Source organism: Podarcis cretensis (assembly GCF_951804945.1).
Source record: "Podarcis cretensis genome assembly, chromosome: 2".
Taxonomy (NCBI): Eukaryota; Metazoa; Chordata; class Lepidosauria; order Squamata; family Lacertidae; genus Podarcis; species Podarcis cretensis.
Window position 1 is genome coordinate 119246549 of NC_137171.1, and position 21365 is coordinate 119267913.

The following is a 21365-nucleotide window of genomic DNA, read 5'->3' on the forward strand; positions in this document are numbered from 1 at the left end:
CATACGTTCATTGGAAGCCAAACGTCTGACGCGGTTTCTGCGGCTTCCAATTGCATGCAGGAAGCTTCTGCAGCCAATTGGAAGCCATGCCTTGGTTGTCGAACGTTTTTGGAAGTCGAACGGACTTCTGGAATGGATCCTGTTCGAAAACCAAGGTACAACAGTACTGAAAAGCCTCAAGCGCTGTTATGTACTGAAGTTCTCACACTGGGCCAGCAGTAGATAGTTCAGGTCCACATATGCAAATAAGGGATCGAAAGTGACATTCATTGATTGGATAGTTACAGAAAGTTGTTACAGTTACATTGTACTGGAGCTCTATATAAGCAGGCTGGCTGAACCCTTCAGTTCAGTTCTGTTCTGACCTGTGAATAAACAAGAGCTGTTTGGAGAACCGCTGTGTCGTCTTGATATGTTCGCCCACAACTTAACAAGCGCAGTAACATTTCCTTTCTGTTCTTCAGGGAAAAAACAAATCTTCCAATGTGGAGAGAGAGCCCTACAGCTGGCTGTGTAGCTGAGGGGTTTTGAAAGGTCGCCACCTCCGTCTGGTCCGCTTCTCGAAATCGCCCAAGGCTTGATGGTTGGCATGTAGTGGCATGTTGCAAAAGCATGAACCAAGCCCAAAGACAAAATGGCCGCCGAGCAAAGGACGGTGTCCTGTTTGGCTCCCCACCCGTATGAGGCTGTGGCAGAGAAGGAAGTGAAAATGGAAGAGCTGGACCCGGCGGGGTCCACACCACCAGAGGGGCCAAAACGATTCAGAAAGCCCCCCCAAGGTGGGACCATTGGGGAATGCCTCAGCCGGGCCATTGCGAAGCGAACCGACTGTGAATTGGACGATGGGTTGTTGTCCCATGGCTGGGAGGCCCAGTGGCAGGAGTTCCTGAAGACCGTACAGTCTCCATTTTCTGGGTGGACCAGCTCTCCGCAGCTGCCCGTTCCATTGGCGCTCTCGGAAACGTCGGCCGGGGTTTGCCAGCAAGAAGCGGCAAGCGAGCTTCCTTCACGCATCAGAGAGGGGTTCCCCAGGACTGATGCCCAGCCCGGAGAGAAAGCGGGTTGCGGGGCTGTGAAGGGGGAGACCCCACACGAGGGAGAGACTGCCGGGGCCGAAACGCGGCGCCGACGTTTCCGCTGGTTCTGCTACCAGGAGGTCGAGGGGCCCCGGGAAGTCTGGGCCCAGCTGCGGGAGCTCTGCTGTGAGTGGCTGAGGCCCGAGCTCAACTCGAAAGAGCGGATCGTGGATTTGGTGATCCTGGAGCAGTTCCTGGCCATCTTGCCGGAGGAGATCCAGAGCTGGGTGGGCAAAGGCAGGCCGGAGACCTGTGCCCGGGCGGTGGCCCTGGCTGAAGACTTCCTGCTGAGGCAGCAGGAGGCAGAGAGGTGGAAACAGGAGGTGAGGATAGTTCCCACCATCCCACACTCTGAAAGGGTCTCAAGGTGGGGGGTGGCAGCGAGCGCTTTGGTCCTGTCGCATCCCAAGTCGGGTAGGAAAAAAAGCCCCAGTAGATCGGCAGATGCTACAGAAAAGAGGCTACAGACTTGGGTGATGATTACTTCATTGGTGTTTATTTCATTTGCACCTCCAAGGAGCTCAAGATGGCAGGCATGGTTCTCTCCCCTCCCTGTATTCTCCTCACAAAACCCTGAGAAGCAGCGACGGACAGGTCCAAGGTCACCCAGAAAGTTTCATGCCCGAGTGGGGATTTGAACCCGCATCTCCTGGGGTCTAGTCCAAGTCTCTCACTGCTGTAGCACATGGTTTACTTGAGATGTTCCTGCCAGAAGGTGATAATGATGGTTGTCATAATAATAATAATAATAATAATAATAATAATAATAATAATAATTGTTACTCATGGAATCCATAATAATTGGCCATAATAAAGCAATAGGCAAGTGCAGTGGTACCTCTGGTTGCGAACGTGATCCGTTCCGGAGGCCCGTTTGCAACATGAATAGAATGCAACCCACAGTGGCGCGTCTGCGCACGCGCAGGTTGCGATTTGCGACGTGACGTCATTTTGCGCGTCTGCACACGCACAAGTGGCGAAACCCGGAAGTAACCCTTTCCGGTACTTCCGGGTTGCCGCGGGACGCAACCTGAAAAAACATATCATGAAGCAAATGTAACATGAGGTATGACTGTATTACTATAAAAATTAATGATAATACAATAGTAGTAATTAAAGTTAATAACTAACTTACTATGTTTTTATTGTGTCATGTTAATAGTACAATTGTGCAGAAGAAGAGTGATGCTAAATAAATTTTGAATTTGTTATTTAGTGATAAATACACATTAATAATTGTAACAATAAAAATCAGACACTAGTAGTACAGTGTAATTGTTGATTTATTGTTTTAAAAATAGATTAATGACATGCTAAGTTATTACAGAAGTGGGACCTGCAACAAAGTGTGAAGTGCTTGTTTTACGGTGCAAAAGTGCCGTGCTATCTGTCATGGATGCTTTCGTTGAGATTCCTGCAATGTAGGTGGTTGTACTAGATTACCTGAGGGCTGCTTCCAACTCTAAGCTTTTATGACTCTATGCCCCCCTTTTCCAGGATACTCCATTTCATTATTTGCTTCTCCTCCTGCACCCTCCAGTTTCCAAGTAGAATAATAATAATAATAATAATAATAATAATAATAATAATAATCCCTCTCATCTGTCTGGGCTTCCCAAGCCACTCTGGGTGGCTTACAGCATATCTAAAAACATAATAAAGGTAAAGGGTAAAGGGACCCCTGACCATTAGGCCCAGTCGCGGAGGACTCTGGGGTTGCGGCGCTCATCTCGCTTTATTGGCCGAGGGAGCTGATGTACAGCTTCCGGGTCATATGGCCAGCAGGACTAAGCCGCTTCTGGTGATCCAAAGCAGCGCACAGAAACGCCGTTTACCTTCCCGCTGGAGTGGTACCTATTTATCTACTTGCACTTTGATGTGCTTTCGAACTGCTAGGTTGGAAAAACATCAAATTCCCAGTTCCCTGCCTCCTCAGCCTGTTTACAAATATATAGTACTTAGTTATTTAAACCAATAAATATGAGTTAATTCTTTAAAAAGGAAAAGTGAACCCTATGTGAACTGACCGCTCAAGTCACACTGCGACGCTTCGCCTCCAAACCTCTGGCTTTTTGCGTTTCAGGTGCTGGGAGAATTTGAGGAAGTGGCGATGAGTTTCTCTCGAGAAGAGGACACTGGAGAGGGGCCCCACCCCAGGGAGATCAAGCAAGAAGGCCAGGAGGGGGCCATGTCGCTGGGTAAGCATCTTTCCCTGTAGCAGTGGTTTCCCCGCCCTCCCCCTCCCCATATTGTCTTGCTATTGTTTGCCACCCTGGACTTCTTTGAGAGGAATTTTTCAAAATTTCAGAAACAATTTTCCTCCATTGCAAGGGATTAGACTTGGTGACTTTTGGGTCCTTTCCCACCTTACAATTCTATGATTCGATGATGATGATGATGATGATGATGATGATGATGATACAGTAAGATTTTCCAAGAAAATGCTGCCCCTAACAGAATTGAGAAAAGTCTAGAGATGCAAAAATGAGGGGAAGCTGGGAATTTCCCCCTCCCCAGTTGTTTCTCAGTCCTTCACATCTTCTTGTCTCCTTGGCTGAATGACTCCTAGGTCTCCACAACAAGAAATGTGAGGTTTTGTTCTGTTATTTGTTTCTCCGGCAACTGGTGTTCAGAGATAGACTACTTTTGAACATGAAGGTTCCATTTAGGCTTTCTAAGAAAAGCCCTGATGGATCAGGCCAGCATACTGTCTTTTCCAGGTTCCATTTTTAACAAGCTTCTGTTTTTTTATTCCAGCAGGCGATGGCTGGGAGAGCGAGGAAGAAAGGCTCTCATTTGAGGTGCCGTTGGGAAGAATAAAGCCTCGAGACCCAGAAGAGGCCTTTGGAGATCAAGACGGGACAAGGCAGGAAGAGAGAATACAAACAGACAAGAGTCAGAGTGATAAATCCATCCTTTGCCGGAGTGCTGAATCTGGTGAAACGGTAGCACAACGAAGAATTTCCACAGGAAAGCGACAGTATGTGTGCAATATTTGTGGGAAAGCTTTTACTCAGAAATCAAACCTCAACAGGCATCAGAGAATTCATACAGGAGGGAAAAAGTATCAGTGCTTTAAGTGTGGGAAAACCTTTAATTGGGAGACTAGCTTTACTAGACACCAGAGATTCCATACGGGTGAAAAGCCTTACCCGTGCTTAGAATGCGGGAAGAGCTTCAGTCGGAGTGCCAACCTTATCATCCATCAGAGAATTCACACAGGAGAGAAACCGCACCAGTGCGTAGACTGTGGTCAGAGCTTTAGTCATATCTCCAACCTCGTCAGGCACCACAGAGTTCATACTGGAGAGAAGCCTTATAAATGTCTGGAGTGCGGGAAGGGTTTCACTCAAAAATCAAACCTTATCAAACATCAGAGCGTGCACTCAGACGACAAACCACAAAGGTACTCTTCTTACGGGATGAGATTCAGTCAGAGGCCAAACCACAACAGACTCGAGAGGATTCCGTTTGGGGAAAACGCATGCAAATGTTTCAAGTGTGGGAAGGTCTTTTCCCGGAGAGGGAACCTCCTCAGGCATCAGAGCATCCACACAAAAGATAAGCCGCATAAGTGTTCAGAATGCGGGAAACGTTTCAACCAGAGGACAAACCTTAATGCTCACCAGAGAATTCACACCGGAGAGAAGCCTTACAAATGTCTGGACTGTGAAAAATGCTTTCGGTGGAGAGCACACCTCCTCATACACAAGAGACTGCACACAGGGGAGAAACCGCACAAGTGTGGTGATTGTGGGCAGAGCTTTAGCCAGAGATCCAACCTTGTGAGACATCACCGAATCCACACTGGAGAGAAGCCCTACCGATGCTCAGACTGTGGGAAGAGCTTTGGTCAGAAATCGAACCTGATCAAACATCAAAAGATTCACACTGAAGACAATGCTCTCAATCCGAAACCAAACCATATTCGGCCTGAAAGAATTATCACAGGAGAAAACCTGTATAAGTGTTTCAGATGTGGGAAAACATTTTCCCGGAGAGGGAACCTTCTTCGACATCAGAGCATCCACAGCAGAGAGAAACCACACAAATGCGCTGACTGTGGGAAGAGGTTCAGTCAGAGAACGAACCTCATCAGCCACCAGAGGATTCACACAGGTGAGAAGCCTTTCAAATGTTCGGATTGTGGGAAGAGTTTTCGTCAGAGCCCGCACCTTATCAAACATCAGAAAGTCCATACAGAAGAGGAGGCATCATACAGAAGTTCAGGTTGTCCAGAAAGTGTAGATCCAGGGTTGAACCCTGGCAGACATGAGAGAATTGAGGTGGGAGAAATCCCGTATGAATGCCTTAAGTGTGGGAAAATATTTAATTGGCAATCAAACTTTATCAGGCATCAGAAAATCCGTGCTGGTGAGGAGCCTCACAAATGCTCTGACTGCGGGGGGAAATTCAACCGAAGGAAAAACCTCATTGCCCACCAGAGAATCCACATGAGAGACAAGCCCTACAAATGTCCAGATTGTGAACAGAGCTTCACGTGGGAAGCTCACCTTATCATCCATCAAAGAATCCACACGGGAGAGAAACCCCATCAATGCACAGAGTGCGGGCAGAGCTTCAGCCAGAGGTCCAACCTTATCCGGCATCAGAGAATCCACACGGGTGAGAAGCCCTACAAATGTACAGGCTGTGGCCAGAGTTTCAGTCAGAGAACGCACCTGGTTGTACATCAGAGAACGCACACGGGAGAGAAACCGCACAAATGCCTGGACTGTGGGCAAGGCTTCAGTCAAAGGGTGCACCTTACAGTACACCGGAGAATCCACACAGGGGAGAAGCCCCATAGGTGTGTGGACTGTGGGCAAGGCTTCTGTCAAAGATCTAATCTTATCAGGCATCAGAAGACCCATGCCTGCGAGAAGAACAAATAAGGGATGCTTCCATTGAAGCCCGTGCTGAGGAGAGGGCCAAAACCATTATATAGCACAGGCTGAGAGAGTGATGCTTTTACAAAAACTCCAGTCTTGCTAGGCATCTTGGCAGGAACAGAGACTAGGAGGCACTACCTGTACCCAGAAAGTTGGATGGGGACACAAGACCTCTCCTCCAGCTCCCCTTCCTTCTTCTAAGCCTTGCAAAATAGCGACAGCAGCCAGTGACTTGCGATGGACCAGCTAGACTTGAAAAGCATTCCCATTCCGAACCCATTCCGACTTGGGGGAAACACCCGAGGCAAAGACTGGGGAACCCATGGTCCTCCCAGATCCTGCCGGACTCCAACTCCCATCAGCCCCAGCCAGCATGACCAAGGTTCTTGGGGAATGATGGGAGTTGTAGTATTGATGGCATCTGAAGGGCCAAAGGTTCCTTATTCCTGGCCTAGGCAAGGTGGGGGATTCTCTGAGTTGGATTCTTCATTCTGTTCTACCCGCCGCCTCCGTCTGTCTTCTCATCTTTCAGTTCAGCTTTCTGGTTCTATTAAACCCCTTGTGAAGCCGCAGATCTCAGTCTCCTGTTCTATTTTTTGCTTCCTTTTCCTGGAATTCTAGGGCCGCGGGTGGCGCTGTGGGTTAAACCACAGAGCCTAGGGATTGCCGATCAGAAGGTCAGTGGTTCGAATCCCCCGACAGGGTGAGCTCCCGTTGCTCGGTCTCTGCTCCTGCCAACCTAGCAGTTCGAAAGCACCTCAAAGTGCAAGTAGATAAATAGGTACCGCTCCTGCGGGAAGGTAAATGGCGTTTCCGTGCTCTGCTCTGGTTCGCCAGAAGTGGCTTAGTCATGCTGGCCACATGACCCGGAAGCTGTACGCCGGCTCCCTCGGCCAATAAAGCGAGATGACCGTCGCAACCCCAGAGCCGTCCGCGACTGGACCTAATGGTCAGGGGTCCCTTTACCTTTACCTGGAATTCTGCGTCTCCTCCCAATCCAGCCTTCTCAGAACCCAGTGCTAGCTTTCCCAGACAGGACTCGTCTTTGCCTCCTGTCCGCTCCTCCCCAACATGCCCTTCTTTCTCTTAGAAGGTAAGGCTGCGGGCAGGAGATCAACTTCTCTTTTTTGCACCATTGTACAGCACCTGGCACATAGAGGTCCCTTTACAAAACAGCAGCCCTAAGAATAAATGCATCGTGCTTAGAAGGCTGGAGATTGTTCAGTTACTCAAGCGAGGACTGTGCAGGTGAGCTCACTGCTAAAAGTGACAATGGTTTAGGGATGATATTGATATTGAAATACTTTATTGTCACTTGTACAACTTGTATACAGTGAGATTACACAAGCACCCCCCACTCAGCTCTTGGAGGTGGACCTCGGTGTCCGGGCTGAACGGTTGTTTATCCTCTACTGATCAGGACACATTTGGATATAGCAGCCAAATTTTGCACAAAATTCCTGAAAGGACAGAGCAGGGTGTTGTGTATGGATACCATTGGACGCCATTTTGAATCAAGATGGCGGGCTGAACCTTTCAAAAATGAAGATGCTCCTTCAGGTATACTGGGCTGAGGCCGTTTAGGGCTTTATAGATGAGCACCAACACTTTGAATTGTGCTCGGAAATGTACTGGGAGCCAATGAAGATCCTTTAGGACCGCTGTTATATGGTCCCAGTGGTCGCTCCCAGTCACCAGTCTGGCTGCCATATTCTGGATTAGTTGTAGTTTCCGGGTGACCTTCAAAGGTAGCCCCACATAGAGCGCATTGCAGTAGTCCAAGGGGGAGATAACCAGAGCATGCACCACTCTGGCAAGACAGTCTGCAGGTAGGTCTCAGTTTCAAACCAGACAACAAATACGTGACGTTCAGTAATAATAATAATTTATCATTTATACCCCGCCCATCTGGCTGGGTTTCCCCAGCCACTCTGGGCGGCTTCCAACAAAAGATTAAAATACAGTGGTACCTCTGGTTACGTACTTAATTCGTTCTGGAGGTCTGTTCTTAACCTAAAACTGTTCTTAACCTGAAGCACCACTTTAGCTAATGGGGCCTCCCTCTGCTGCTGTGCCGCCGCCGCATGATTTCTGTTCTCACCCTGAAGCAATGTTCTTAATCCGAGGTACTATTTCTGGATTAGCGGAGTCTGTAACCTGAAGCGTATGTAACCTGAAGCGTATGTAACCCGAGGTACCACTGTACAATAGTCCGTCAAACATTAAAAGCTTCCCTAAACATGGCTGCCTTCAGATGTCTTCTAAGTCTGGTAGTTGTTCTCTGGTGGGAGGGCGTTCCATAGGGCAGGTGCCACTACCAAGAAGGCCCTCTGCCTGGTTCCCTGTAACTTGACTTCTTGCAGCGAGGGAACCGCCAGTAGGACCTCGACGCTGGACCTCAGTGTCCGGGCAGAACGATGGGGGTGGAGACGCTCCTTCAGGTATAGTGGACCGAGGCCGTTTAGGGCTTGAAAGGTCAGCACCAACACTTTGAATTGTGCTCGGAAACGTACTGGGAGCCAATGTAGGTCTTTCAAGACCAGTGTTATGTGGTCTCGGCAGCCGCTCCCAGTCACCAATTTAGCTGCCGCATTCTGGATTAGCACCACTCTGGCGAGACAGTCTGTGGGCAGGTAGGGTCTCAGCCTGCGTATGATAGAGTTGGTAAACAGCTGCCCTGGGCACACAACTGACCTGTGACTCCATGGACAGCTGTGAGTCCAAAACAACTCCCAGGCTGCACACCTGGTCCTTCTGGGGCAGTGTTACCCCATTCAGGACCAGGGAGTCCCCCGCACTATATATTGACACTATAACCAACTTCAATCCTGCTCTTGGGGGGTTAGGTCTAGATAGGATTTCACCACCACCCTGTTCACCCGGGGATAAATCCTGCTGCTCTGGCAGGTGGCCATGGCATTTGGGCCGTGGAATTGCAAATCCAACCCACTGGTGGGTCAAATCCCTGCCCTTGTGTTGCTGTAGGGAGACTTGTGAACCCTGAGAGATTACTAAGGAAAAAAACACTCTGGTGGAGAAAGGGGGAGGTAGAGTGGGCTAAGTTAAGAGTCCTGAGAATTGTGTAGTTAAGAGTCCTGAGAATTGTTAAGAGACCCCATTCCCCTTATAGAGTTCCAATGGCCAGAGCTGTTTAACAATCAATACCTCTTCCCAGGTTTTAATACCTACCCTGGATGTTAAAATTATTGGACGTAGTTGAGATGGCAAAGACGACGTGTTTAATCAGAGAAAAAATCGTTGACAATATTTACGAAAGATCGGAAACTTGTTACAGACATCTTATGTGGAAAAGAAAATGAACTTATGAAATCTAGGTTTGAGCACTGAAGGAAATACTGATTTATAGAAAGTGGAATTGATGGGTGTTGGGCTTGGAGTGGATGTTTTGAATAATTTTCTGTATATAGTTGACAGACAAAGAATAGGAAGGTCTCCTTTTTCTCTCCCCCCTTTTTGTTTGTGCTTTTATTTAGTTTTTTAAAAATATTTTGATAAAAGATATGTGATAGTAACCTTTGTATATTTTCTTTCAAACTTTAAATAACATTTATTGGGGAAATAAATCACTCTTGGGGAACTCTGGGAACTGTAGCACTGAGGGGGGAACTTTCAGCACCCTTAACAAACTGCAGTTCCCAGGATTCTTTGGGGGAACCATGACGGTTTCAAGTGGTGCAATATGGCTTTACGTGTGTCGTGCAGATGGGGCCTACGCTGAAACCTAAAAACAAGACAAACATATCACTAGTGCTGCCCAGGAAAACAAAAACGCCTTGCTGAAAGAATGGCACTGTTGGTGGGCCTCCCTAGGGAAAGCATTCCAGAAGGGGCCAATACAGAAAAGGCCCCGTTCTCTTGCCCCCACCCTCTGGGGCCTGGTGAGCAAGGAAGAAACTTCAGATGACAAACTGACCGTCCTGGCAGATCTGCAGACCTACCCACAAGTGGAAAACATTGGAAAGTGGGGGGAACTGGATCATTATGATTGGAACGGAAAAGAGCTAGGCAACAGGGAGACCTTTGTGGTTGGGAGCAGAAGACAGTCTTGCATGGCCAAAGAAATTATTGGCCTGTTAGTTGAGAAGAATGTATGGAGTTCTACTTCTTGGGCAAGGGAGGAACCTTTCTCCAACTCGAGGGCCACATTCCTTTCCGGGCAACCTGCCAGGGGCCACATACAAGTGCTGGGTGGGGCCAGAGTCAAAAGTGGTAAAGCAACAAATGTCCATTTTTCTTCTATAGAACAGGCCGGCTCCTACAGCCACCCACCCCTCGATCCTGCCTCCAGGCAAGCAAGAAGCGCAGTCACGAGTTCGAGGATGCGCCCTGGCCAGACCGGCACACTTGAGGATGCTGCAAATAGCCAATGAGGGGACCTGGCCCGAGAAAGAGTCTTCAAGAGTCAAATACAGGGGCTTAGAGGCCCCCAGTCCCAAGGTTCTCCATTTCTGTTCTAAGGGGTAGTTTTCTCACAGGAACAGCCTGCTGGATCAGACCCATCTAATGCGGCATCTTGTTCTCACATGAGCCAGCCTGCAAGCAGAAACTTAGCCCCACAGGGACTTCCTCCTGTCCTGCAACCGGTATTCAGAGACGTTACTGAATGGAAACAAGCAGAATTGAAGAATTTAGGACAGTGTTTCCCAACTTGGGGCTCCAGCTGTTTCTTGGACTACAACTCCCATCATCCCTAGCTAGCAGGACCAGTGGTCAGGGACGATGGGGATTGTAGTCCACAAACAGCTGGAGACCCAAGTTTGGGAAACACTGGTTTAGGAGAACGTTCCAACAAAATATTTATCTAACCACGTTGTTGGGGGGAGCAGCTAAGGCATAGAGGCCAAACTCTCTTTGAGCATTTTTGCCTGGCTGGAACATGTCCTCGAGCTCTGATCATCCCAGAGGATGCTGGTCCATTTGGGTGGACGGGGCCCCTGCCCCAACTTTACTCTGCCCACAGCCTGCCCTCGCTTGCCCTGCTTTCTTACCTGAAACCCGTCCAGAGTGTGGCATCGCCCGCCCACTTCCTCCGCCCGAGTCTTGGGGTCGCCCCTTGGGCAAAACCAGAATCGGTTGGCTCTGCCTGTCGTTGGCTCTCCGGCGCCACCTACTGCCAGGCTCCCTGCAGTCCACCCCACCAGTCCCAAGGGGCATAACCCCTCTGTCAAGGGCAGTTCCCAGCCAAGGAATGTATACAGCCGATAGTTAAGTATTTATTGTCAACGATAACACAGTCGCTTCTACAGCTCTGGACATCTGTGCACCCCAATCTAATGGTTAGGCAGCTATTTCAAGGAGCAATTGCAAAACCAGTTCCCCTCCACCAGTTTATGTATCTTCCCCCAATGGCTTGCATGCATGCAGTCGGAGACGATGCCTGCAATTTCCTCTGCTCCTCCCTTTTCAATCCCCTCTTGGTTCTGGGGGACAGTGACACAGGAGAGGGTGTGTGTCGCTCCCTGCTTATTTCTCCTCCCGAACCATCCCGTGCTCCAACTCCTGACACTTCCCCTTCCTCCGACTCTTGCCTCCTGGCTGGTGCAGATCCCCACAAACCACTGTCCCTCCTTTCCCGAGTCAGACTCCAGCCCCCACATTCCCCAGTGCACAGTCGTCATTGTCCTGCGGGTCCCTGACACCCTCTCACTTTTCTGGAAGGAGCACAGGGAGGGCTGTGCTATCGAAACCACCTGTACAATGGAGAATTTTCACATTCATCTCTCTAGCCGCTGTTGCAAAAATGAGGGGGGAAGTATTTTGCCACCTTAATGGCTCAATCAAGTTATTGTGGGGGTTTTTTTGGGGTGGATTCCAGTTTCACAAAAGCTTATGCTGCAGTAAATGCATTACTCCTAACGGTGGCGCCATAAGGTGTACTAGGCTTCAGTGCCTCTCTAGTCCAACATCTTGTCTGCCACAGTGGCCAACCAATGGGAAGCCCACAAACAGGATACGGGTCACCTCCCTAGCAGGGTATAGCGTCATCATCACTAGTAACCAAATATATTCTCTGATGTCCAGGGATGCTCGCTTCTTTCCTGAAGCCTTCCCCACCGTCGGAGCCTTGGGACGATCTCCGCTCCGTGTGGATTTTCTCGTGATTCGTTAGGATTACTCTCTGGTTAAAGGTTTTCCCACAATAGGAGCATTTATACGGCCTCTCCCCTGTGTGGATTCTCAGGTGTCTCTTGACGCTGGATTGTGTCGTGAAAACTTTCCCGCACAGAGGACACTGCCTGCTTCCCCCTCCTTTGTGCAGTCTTTGTGGAGCCGACGTTTGGCAAAGGTCGCCGGCTGGAATAGCCATGGGGTTCATCTTCCACCCCTGTGCCGGGTCTTTGGTCCACCTCTCCGCTCCCTCTTGTGGGCTGCAGATTCCTTCTTCGTTCCAACGGCCCGATTTCGTCGGGGGAGCCCCCAAAAGTTCCCCACCCTGTTCATGCACCAGCCTAGCACCTCCTGGAACAGAGAGGAAATCTTTGTCAAATGGGAATCTCGGAAATAGGGAAAAGATAAAAGATAAAGATAAAGGGGAGTCCTGCTGGTAGGGGTGTCAAAAAAGGTTATTTATGTATGCCGCTACTGCGGCCCGTGTTTCGTTAGCCCCAAAATGGAAAACGAGCAAAGAAGAAGAATGGCAACTTAAACTGATGGAATATGCGCAGCTTGCAGACCTAACTTAGAGAATAAGAGAACAAGAAGAACATGCGTTTGAAGAAGATGTTTATTGACTATATGGGAGGAAATTGTGTGCATTTGGAAACGTTGGCAGCATTAAGATAAATTCAACAGTGTAAATAAGTTTTGATGGAATCTGCATCCCACAAGAGGGAGCGGTAATAATGGAATACTGAATGGTTTAGTTGATATAAAATATGCAGGGATTTATGTTATGCAAAATGAGCCATGGAAAGGGAAGAAAGGAAGTCACTGATATTTTAAGGCTGTTTAAATGAATATTCTAAATTGTAATATATATATGAGAAGAGGTGCCATCAGTATTGGCATTCCACCGGCTCTGGAGGACATACCTGTGTAGACAAATGTTTCCTCAATCTCCTGATCCGAGTTTCCTTCTTTAACAGCTGTTTCTAGCTGCTGTCCTGTTTTGATGAGGGTGTTTATTTTAATATTTTGATGGAACTGCTTTAGCACTTGTGGGTCTCCTTGCTTTCTGCCCTACCAGGCCTAATAAAACTCACTAGCCACTGCCCTGCATGTCACTGGACTACAACTCCCATCATCCCTGGCCATCAGGCCATGCTGGCAGGGGCTGATGGGAGTGGGAGTCCGCCAGCATGTTCCCCATCCCTGCTGTGGCCCTTTGGTCATTACAACGTCCCCCTTGCGCCAAACGCGTTCTCCTGTGAGGTTCCCCCTGCTCTATGGCAAATCAGTTTCAAGGTTCCTCCTTCTCACCAATCTCCGCTGGGAAGGTGAGGCTCTCTCGGGATCCTCCTGGCGAGATCTCAAGCACGTCTTCTGAGCGAGGACCTCCTAGCTGAAAACCCTTGATGGTGCTGTTCTCTTCTGGAGACAAAGGGAGATGATACTGAACGTAAGAAAAGCCTGCTGGATCAGGCCAATGGCCCATCTAGCTCAGTATCCTGCTCCCACAGTGGCCAACCAGAAGCCACAAGCAGGATTCGACCACAAGAGCCATCTCCCTTCCTGTGGTTTCCAGGAACTGGTGCTCAGAAATGCCTCCAGCCGTGGAGGCAGAGCAAAGTTGTTGTGGCTAGTAGCAACTGACAGCCCTGAATTTATCTCATCTTCTTTCAAAGCCATCTAGGTTGGCCATCATTGACTCCAGTGGGAGAGAGTTCCGTAGTCTAACTAGGCACTTCAAAAAAATGTTTGCTGGGAGGTCAACCACTGGGCTTCACCAGCAGAAGTCTCACTTGGGAAGGAGGAGAAGCAGGTGGAGGTTTGGGGAAAACGCTCTATAATGATTATGTTGTCAACGTTTACCTCCCGAAAAACACTTACAAGAAATTTGCAGCCGAGAACTGGTGCCTGCTTTTGCCATCGCTTTCCCCTCCTCCTGCCCCATCTCTTTTCCTTTTGTGTCGTGTCTTTTGGATTCCTAAGCCTGAGGGGCAGGGACCATGTTAATATCGGTCGCCGTAAGCCCCTCTAGGAACCTTTCGGGGCCAAAGAGCAGAATTTTAAAAACTTACGGTACCTCGGGTTAAGAACTTAATTCATTCTGGAAGTTTGTTCTTAACCTGAATCTGTTCTTAACCTGAAGCACCACTTTAGCTAATGGGGCCTCCCACTGCCACCCCGTGATATCTGTTCTCATCCTGAAGCAAAGTTCTTAACCTGAGGTACTATTTCTGAGTTAGCGGAGTTTGTAACCTGAAGTGTCTGTAGCCAGAGGTACCACTGTACATCAAATAAATCGTACTGGACCAACTGCGTTTTCCTGTCCAAGATGCCAGGCTTTCTGTGAGTGGGAGAAGACCCAGGCAAAACCAAGGACTGAGGAAGTCTTACCCAGTTGGCTGGCCTCTCGGTCCATGAGGGAGTCAACTGCTCCACCATCAAGTTCCTGCTTGGGCCTCCTCAACTCTTTGGCACCAGACAGAGCCTGTTCTTCTGCTGGAAGTGGGGTGACCACGTCTGCCACAGCCTGGAAAAATAGCAAGGATGGAGCCATTTAGGAAATAAGGAGAAAAGGCTGCCGGGGGGTTGGGGGGTTTTTCCTATTCACATCTCACCAATTTCAATTTCTTCTGGAAGAGTGGCATCTGGTTGAGGGCCTGAGAAATCTCCTCTGATTTTACATTAAGAGGGTGTCTCTGGCACGTGGCCCAGTCTCAGAAGTTGACCCGTATTATAAGGTTGTGCAAGGGCCACAGCGAGCCCGATATGTTTTGCCCCGGTACAGTGCCTCTTCCTTCCCTTCGTCCGTGACTCAGAGGAAGTTGCGACACTTAACGTCTACTCTGACAAACATCTGGAGGGCCTCGTTTCACTTAAGGATGCAAGAAGAGGCCAACCAGATCAGGTGTTCCTTATAGCTTGTAAACCATCGTTGTGTGGGATGTCGGTATACAGAGATTCCACATCCATAGTAGCTAGTATAGTATTGTTGGGAAGATTATTAAAAGATTGTATTTTCCTCAGAAAATCTGTGGTGTCACGTACATAGCTGGGAGCACTGATGGCATATGGTTTCAGAACAGAGTCCATATAACCGGAGACACCCACTGTAATAGTGCCAATACCTGAAATGATGGGGCGTCCTGGATTTCCTGGTTTGTGTATTTTAGGTAAGGTAAAGGTAAAGGTACCCCTGCCCGTACGGGCCAGTCTTGACAGACTCTGGGGTTGTGCGCCCATCTCACTTAAGAGGCCAGGGGCCAGCGCTGTCCTGAAACACTTCCGGGTCACGTGGCCAGCGTGACATCGCTGCTCTGGCGAGCCAGAGCCGCACACGGAAACGCCGTTTACCTTCCCGCTGGTAAGCGGTCCCTATTTATCTACTTGCACCCGGAGGTGCTTTCGAACTGCTAGGTTGGCAGGCGCTGGGACCGAGCAGCGGGAGCGCACCCCGCCGCAGGGATTCGAACCGCCGACCTTTCGATCGGCAAGCCCTAGGTGCTGAGGCTTTAACCCACAGCGCCACCTGCGTCCCTGTATTTTAGGTAGAAGATAGAAAGTTCCTGGTCGAGGTTCTGTTGGAGTGTTAGTGAGGATCTGTTCTTGGATGTGTGGGGGTAGCTCCTTAACAATCTTGTTCAGTTCTTTTTTGTATTCTTGTGTGGGGTCTGAGTCCAATTTTACGTAAAAGCCTCCTGAATGTATTGGATACATTATACATGACAAAGCCATTTTCCACCTTCTCACCCCTTGCTTTTTCCTGTAAGACCTATTGCAGTCGTTAAGAGTCGTCAACAGGCTCATCACAGCTATCTGCCAATCACCCATTCCCACCACCCTTCTGAGTAATACCCCTCCCCACCTTCTCACTATATAGAAGGGTCTGTATAGACTATATAGACTTCTGTTTCAGTGTATCTGAAGAAGTGTGCATGCACACGAAAGCTCATACCTAGAACTAACTTAGTTGGTCTTTAAGGTGCTACTGGAAGGAATTTTTTCCTTCTCCCAATTCATTTACAGTGGTACCTCAGGTTAAGAACTTAATTCGTTCTGGAGGCCCGTTCTTAACCTGAAACCATTCTTAACCTGAGGTACCACTTTAGCTAATGGGGCCTCCTGTTGCCACCACGAGATTTCTGTTCTCACCCTGAGGTAAAGTTCTTAACCTGAGGTACTACTTCCGGGTTAGCGGAATCTGTAACCTGAAGTGTTTGTAACCTGAGGTACCACTGTATTTTACATGGTTCATTTAAATTTTGCCCCATTAAAAATTCACATCAACAGACAGCATGCTTTTGCTTGTGATGCAAATCACTTTTGCCGTTTCTCTGATTTTTTTTCTTTTTAATGATGAAAATGGTGGCAGAATTTAATGTTCTGTCCTTTTTCTCAGCCTAACAAGTCTCTCCGGAGTGTTCCCCGGGCGGCAGGAGTTTTGGAATTGCTGGGTCTCCGCTCCATTTGTGTCTACCTAGCCAAACCAAACGAGACCCACTCTGCTTTATTTGACTGTGTTACAATTAATTTGGCTTGCATTTCTGTGTTTCTGATTCATCACTTAGAATCATAGAATCATAGAGTTGGAAGAGACCACAAGGGCCATCGAGTCCAACCCCCTGCCAAGCAGGAAACACCATCAGAGCACTCCTGACATATGGTTGTCAAGCCTCTGCTTAAAGACCTCCAAAGAAGGAGACTCCACCACACTCCTTGGCAGCAAATTCCACTGTCAAACAGCTCTTACTGTCAGGAAGTTCTTCCTAATGTTTAGGTGGAATCTTCTTTCTTGTAGTTTGGATCCATTGCCCCGTGTCCGCTTCTCTGGAGCAGCAGAAAACAACCTTTCTCCCTCCTCTATGTGACATCCTTTTATATATTTGAACATGGCTATCATATCACCCCTTAACCTCCTCTTCTCCAGGCTAAACATGCCCAGCTCCCTTAGCCGTTCCTCATTAGGCATTGTTTCCAGGCCTTTGACCATTTTGGTTGCCCTCCTCTGGACACGTTCCAGTTTGTCAGTGTCCTTCTTGAACTGTGGTGCCCAGAACTGGACACAATACTCCAGGTGAGGTCTGACCAGAGCAGAATACAGTGGCACTATTACTTCCCTTGAATTACTTGCATTATGTTATGCAAAAAATTAATAGAAACACAATTTGTTTTTAAAAAAGGGCATCCAGTAGTGAAAAGGAGTGAGTGTGTGTGCTCAAATACCCCTAATATTTAATAATAATAATAATAATAATAATAATAATAATAATAATAATAGTAGTAGTATTTTTTATTATTTATACCCTGCCCATCTGGCTGGGTTTCCCCAACCACTCTGGGTGGCTTACAGAATAGGGCTCAAGACAGTTCAGATGGTAGAGCACAACTCTTAATCTCAGGGTTGCGGGTTCGAGAAAGATTCCTGCATTGCAAGGGGTTGGACTAGATGATGCTCATGGTCCCTTTGAACTCTACAATTCTAACAACAAATTCAGTTTCTGTGGGCTGATCCTCACCCAGGCAAAACAATACCCCTCAAGCACAAGAGGAAGACATCAGCAGATTCAAGGGTTTTAGGATTTTGCCTGCCCCGTGTACAAACCCTCCCCTCTTAGCATCTTCTGAGATTCACACAATGGTGTGAAGGTCGTAAGAAGCAGAGTGTCTCCTCCATCATCCTGTTCTCGCAGTGGCCAACCAGACGCCCCAACGCGAAGGCCACAAGCGGGAACCTGAGCATAATAGCACATACCCCCACTGGTTCCAACATGAGCTCGGTTCTTCTCCTACCCCAAGATTGCCACAGGCCACATGTCACGCCTCACCTGCTGCTCCCGGCTCCGAGAGGCCGCTTGCTGCACCTGCAGGAACTCCTCGGCCAGGGCCACCGCCTGCGAGCAGCTTTCCGGGTCCTGTCCCCTGACCCAGCTCTGCATCTCCGGCGGCAGGATGGTCAGGAACTGCTCCAGGATCAGCAGCTCCAGGATCTGCTCCTTCGAGCGCCTCTTGACCTTCAGCCACCCCTGGCAAAGTTTTTGGAGTTGGCCGTAGGCCCCACGTGGCCCCTCAGCCTCCTGGTAGCAGAAGCGCCGGAAGCGCTGGCGCTGCTCCTCCCTGCTCATGGTGTCCCCGCGCAAGATGGCCGCCTTCACTTTCCCATAATCCTCTCTGTCTCCGGCCTCCAGGCTTCGAAAGGCCCACTCGGCTTCTCCGCTGAGGGCCGGCTGGAGGCGGGCCACCCACTCGGCCCGGGGCCACCGGCAGGCTTCAGCCACTTGCTCAAAGGAGGCCAAAAACCCCTCTGTGTCGTCCCAGGGCGTGGGCTCCTCTGGTAACTGTGGGAGCCCCCAGGCTGAGGAAGGATGAGATTCGATTTTTCTCAGGAACTCCTGCCACTGGGTTTCCCAGCGCTGGAGGGTGGCCTCTCCTGGTTCCGGTTTCACCTGGTCCGCTGGGATTTTGTGGAGGAAGCCCCAAATGCTTCCAGCCTGAAGTACACGTGGTGGCTTCCCAATTCCTGCTCCGGGGCAGGCCGGATCCTGACCCCCTGCTTTGTTCCTGGGGAGTTCCAGAGCAGGTGCAATCCGGAGGCCAAATCCCGACTTGGGTCCCTGGTCGGCAGCCATGTTGTTCTCTCTCTTGCAAGGAACTAACTTCGCCTAGCTCCGAGATGCAATCTCCCAAGCGCCGGTCGCGAATGATGCTGGGCCGATGGACCGCTCAGGATCCAACATCTGACTTTCTTTGCTCACTGTTGGGCCAGGCTGAGCTGCAGAGCTCAGGAGATTTCTTCCTGCGGGGAAATAATAAGGGAATGATTCCAGGTTTGGGAGAGACTATGCACAATATGAAGCAAGTCGCCCCTGTGCCCGTACAACACTGATACATCGCTCGAGGATTGGGGGAGGCCTGTAATTCAACGGTCCTGCTTCAAAGGGTCCCAGGTTCAAATCCTGGCAGATCTGGGATAGGCTCCCTGCCTGAAACAACGGAGAACTGATGCCAGTCCATGTTGCCAACATTGAGCCAGATGTGCTCAGTATAAGACAGCTTCCCAGGTTTTTATACTAGAGAGCAGAATCCATTGAACACGGTGGGGCTTCACTCCCAGCAAATACATAATCACAGAATTGCGAAGGTCATCTAGTTCAACCCCCTGCTATTCAGGAATCTTTTGCTCAACAAGGGACTCGAACACAGGACCCTGAGATCAAGAGTCCCGTGCTCTACCTGCTACAGTTTGGTTGTTTGTTTACACAGTTCCTAGCTGACTTTTCCTCTGGGGTTTGCAACCTTTTTAGGTCCACAGCTCCCTTGACGAACTACGGTGGTACCTCTGGTTGCGAACAGGATCCGTTCCAGAGGCCCGTTCGCAACATGAATAGAACGCAACCTGTAGCGGCACGTCTGCGCATGCGCAGGTTGCGATTCACCGCTTCTGCGCATGCACGTGATGTCATTTTGCGTGTCTGCGCATGCGGCGAAACCTGGAACTTTCTGGTATTTCCGGGTCGCTGCAGGACACAACCTGAAAAAAATGTATCATGAAGCAAACGTAACATGAGGTACGACTGTACATTCTTTCTGCGGCACCCCTGTGGGGCTCAGGAGCCCAGTTATATCTCCCCTCATCCCTTTTCAAACTCCCTCCATTGCGGAGTGTTCCTTCAGCCTCCTCTCCTCTCCCCTCTCCTTGGGAGTCCTCTGGGCAGCCGCTGCCACCGCCCTTGGTCTCTGAGCTGCCCCCACTGCCCCAAAGAGAGGTGCCCCCTCACACTGCCCCACAGGGGCCTGGGAAGCCCCCCCTGGCCAGCCCCAGAGGCACTATTTGCCTGCAGAGCTTGTAGCCAGGGCTGCTGCAACAAAAAACTGTGCAAGCCTTTGGGAGGCAGAGACGCGAGAGGGCATCAGACGAGGGAAAGGAAGGAAGGAAGGAAGGAAGAGGGATGGAGGCCAGTGTTGCCCCCAGCACCATAGCCATCAATCAAGGCACCCCAGCGACTGGCCCAAGGTAACCTAGGTAGCTTCGCGGCTGAGTAGGGATTCGAACTCTGGTCCTCTCCTCCAGTTCTGCCACCCTGGGATTTCAGCTTCGAGGCACGAGTATCGATATGGTGTAATGGTAGAGCTGGGTTCGAATTCCCACTCAGCCATGCGGCTCACTGGGTGACCTTGGGCCAGTCGCTGCCTCTCAGCCTAACCTACCTCACAGGGTTGTTGAGAGGATGAAGTGGCGAAGAGGAGAACCACGGAGACCACCTTGAGCTGTTTGGAAGATAAACGGTGGTTTATAAATGTAATAAATAAATATAAATATATACACCCCCACGTTGCCCTTCAGCCATCCCACCCCCACCCCCGCCTGTTCCTGGCTCTCCTAGACGTGCAGGATCGACCCCATCTGGACTCACCCAGATCCAAAGCCACGTGCTCCTTCCTCCCCGCAAGGAGGGATCCCCAGACCCCCAAAGCAACAACGTGTCTTGCGGGAGGAAAGTGAATATAAATTCCTTATTTCTCCCGGCACAGACCCCGCAGATGCGTCTCGCTGCCCTTCCAGAGCAAAGGCAGCAGCCGATCTCCTGGCGGCCCGATCCTTTGTGGCTTTACGCGGAAGAAAACGCCCTGCAAAAACTGCTGCTCGGAGTGCCTGACTTTCCGCAGCCCGAGCGAGGCGCCTGCTCAGCTCCTCTTTTCCAAATCCCTGGTCTGCACCCTCCTCTCTCTTTCCCTTGCCTTGTGCATTGGCTTAAAAAAAATAAATGAATAACCATTATCATTATTAAAATAGCCGCGGCTGCTTTAAAAGGGGACGTCCGAGGCAGGCACTTTGCAAAAGCTTCCTGGGGAATGGTAGTTCACAGCAACAAGGAACTGTAATACAAGTCCCAGGATGCATTGCGGGCCTGGCAGGAAATGACATCACATCACCCTCCCTGCTGCCTTTGTTGTTGTTGTTTAGTCGTGTCCGACTCTTCGTGACCCCCTGGACCAGAGAACGCCAGGCACTCCTGTCCTCCACTGCCCCCCGCAGCTTGGTCAGACTCATGCTGGTAACCTCGAAAACACTATCCAACCATCTCGTCCTCTGTCGCCCCCTTCTCCTTGTGCCCTCCATCTTTCCCAACATCAGGGTCTTCTCCAGGGAGTCTTCTCTTCTCATGAGGTGGCCAAAGTACTGGAGCCTCAGCTTCAGGATCTGTCCTTCCAGTGAGCACTCAGGGCTGATTTCCTTCAGAATGGAGAGGTTTGATCTTCTTGCAGTCCATGG

At 49.7% G+C, this 21365-nt stretch overlaps 2 protein-coding genes across 3 annotated transcripts; one reads left to right on the top strand and one right to left on the bottom strand.

Moving 5' to 3' along the window:
• The first annotated feature begins 465 nt into the window (after window positions 1-465).
• Window positions 466-6540, top strand: LOC307206211 (uncharacterized protein). Of its 2 annotated transcripts, none has more exons than XM_079959128.1 (3): window positions 466-1399; window positions 3160-3274; window positions 3834-6540. In XM_079959128.1, exons 1-3 carry the CDS (start codon window positions 635-637, stop codon window positions 5969-5971), a joined length of 3018 nt encoding a protein of 1005 aa, XP_079815254.1. In that variant the 5' UTR covers window positions 466-634; the 3' UTR covers window positions 5972-6540. The 2 variants fall into 2 exon arrangements, with proteins under 2 accessions (XP_079815254.1, XP_079815255.1); XM_079959129.1 differs by having other exon boundaries at window positions 3837-6540.
• Window positions 6541-11182: 4642 nt separating this feature from the next.
• LOC307208648 (zinc finger protein with KRAB and SCAN domains 5-like) lies at window positions 11183-20966 on the bottom strand. Its single transcript, XM_079963477.1, has 5 exons — window positions 20506-20966; window positions 17920-18887; window positions 14489-14624; window positions 13409-13519; window positions 11183-12448 (listed from the first exon to the last, which is right to left on the bottom strand). The coding sequence occupies exons 2-5, from the start codon at window positions 18718-18720 to the stop codon at window positions 11955-11957; spliced, it is 1542 nt and encodes a 513-aa protein (XP_079819603.1). The 5' UTR covers window positions 18721-18887; window positions 20506-20966; the 3' UTR covers window positions 11183-11954.
• Between the last annotated feature and the right edge of the window lie 399 nt (window positions 20967-21365).

Coding starts and splice junctions, on each gene's coding strand:
- LOC307206211 (XM_079959128.1), top strand. CDS start 635: ATGGCCGCCGAGCAAAGGACGGTGTCCTGTTTGGCTCCCCACCCGTAT. Junction 1,400..3,159: donor CAGAGAGGTGGAAACAGGAG/GTGAGGATAGTT, acceptor TTTGCGTTTCAG/GTGCTGGGAGAATTTGAGGA. Junction 3,275..3,833: donor GGAGGGGGCCATGTCGCTGG/GTAAGCATCTTT, acceptor TTTTTATTCCAG/CAGGCGATGGCTGGGAGAGC.
- LOC307208648 (XM_079963477.1), bottom strand. CDS start 18,720: ATGGCTGCCGACCAGGGACCCAAGTCGGGATTTGGCCTCCGGATTGCA. Junction 14,625..17,919: donor CTCGGAGCCGGGAGCAGCAG/GTGAGGCGTGAC, acceptor CTATTTTTCCAG/GCTGTGGCAGACGTGGTCAC. Junction 13,520..14,488: donor CCGAGAGGCCAGCCAACTGG/GTAAGACTTCCT, acceptor CTTTGTCTCCAG/AAGAGAACAGCACCATCAAG.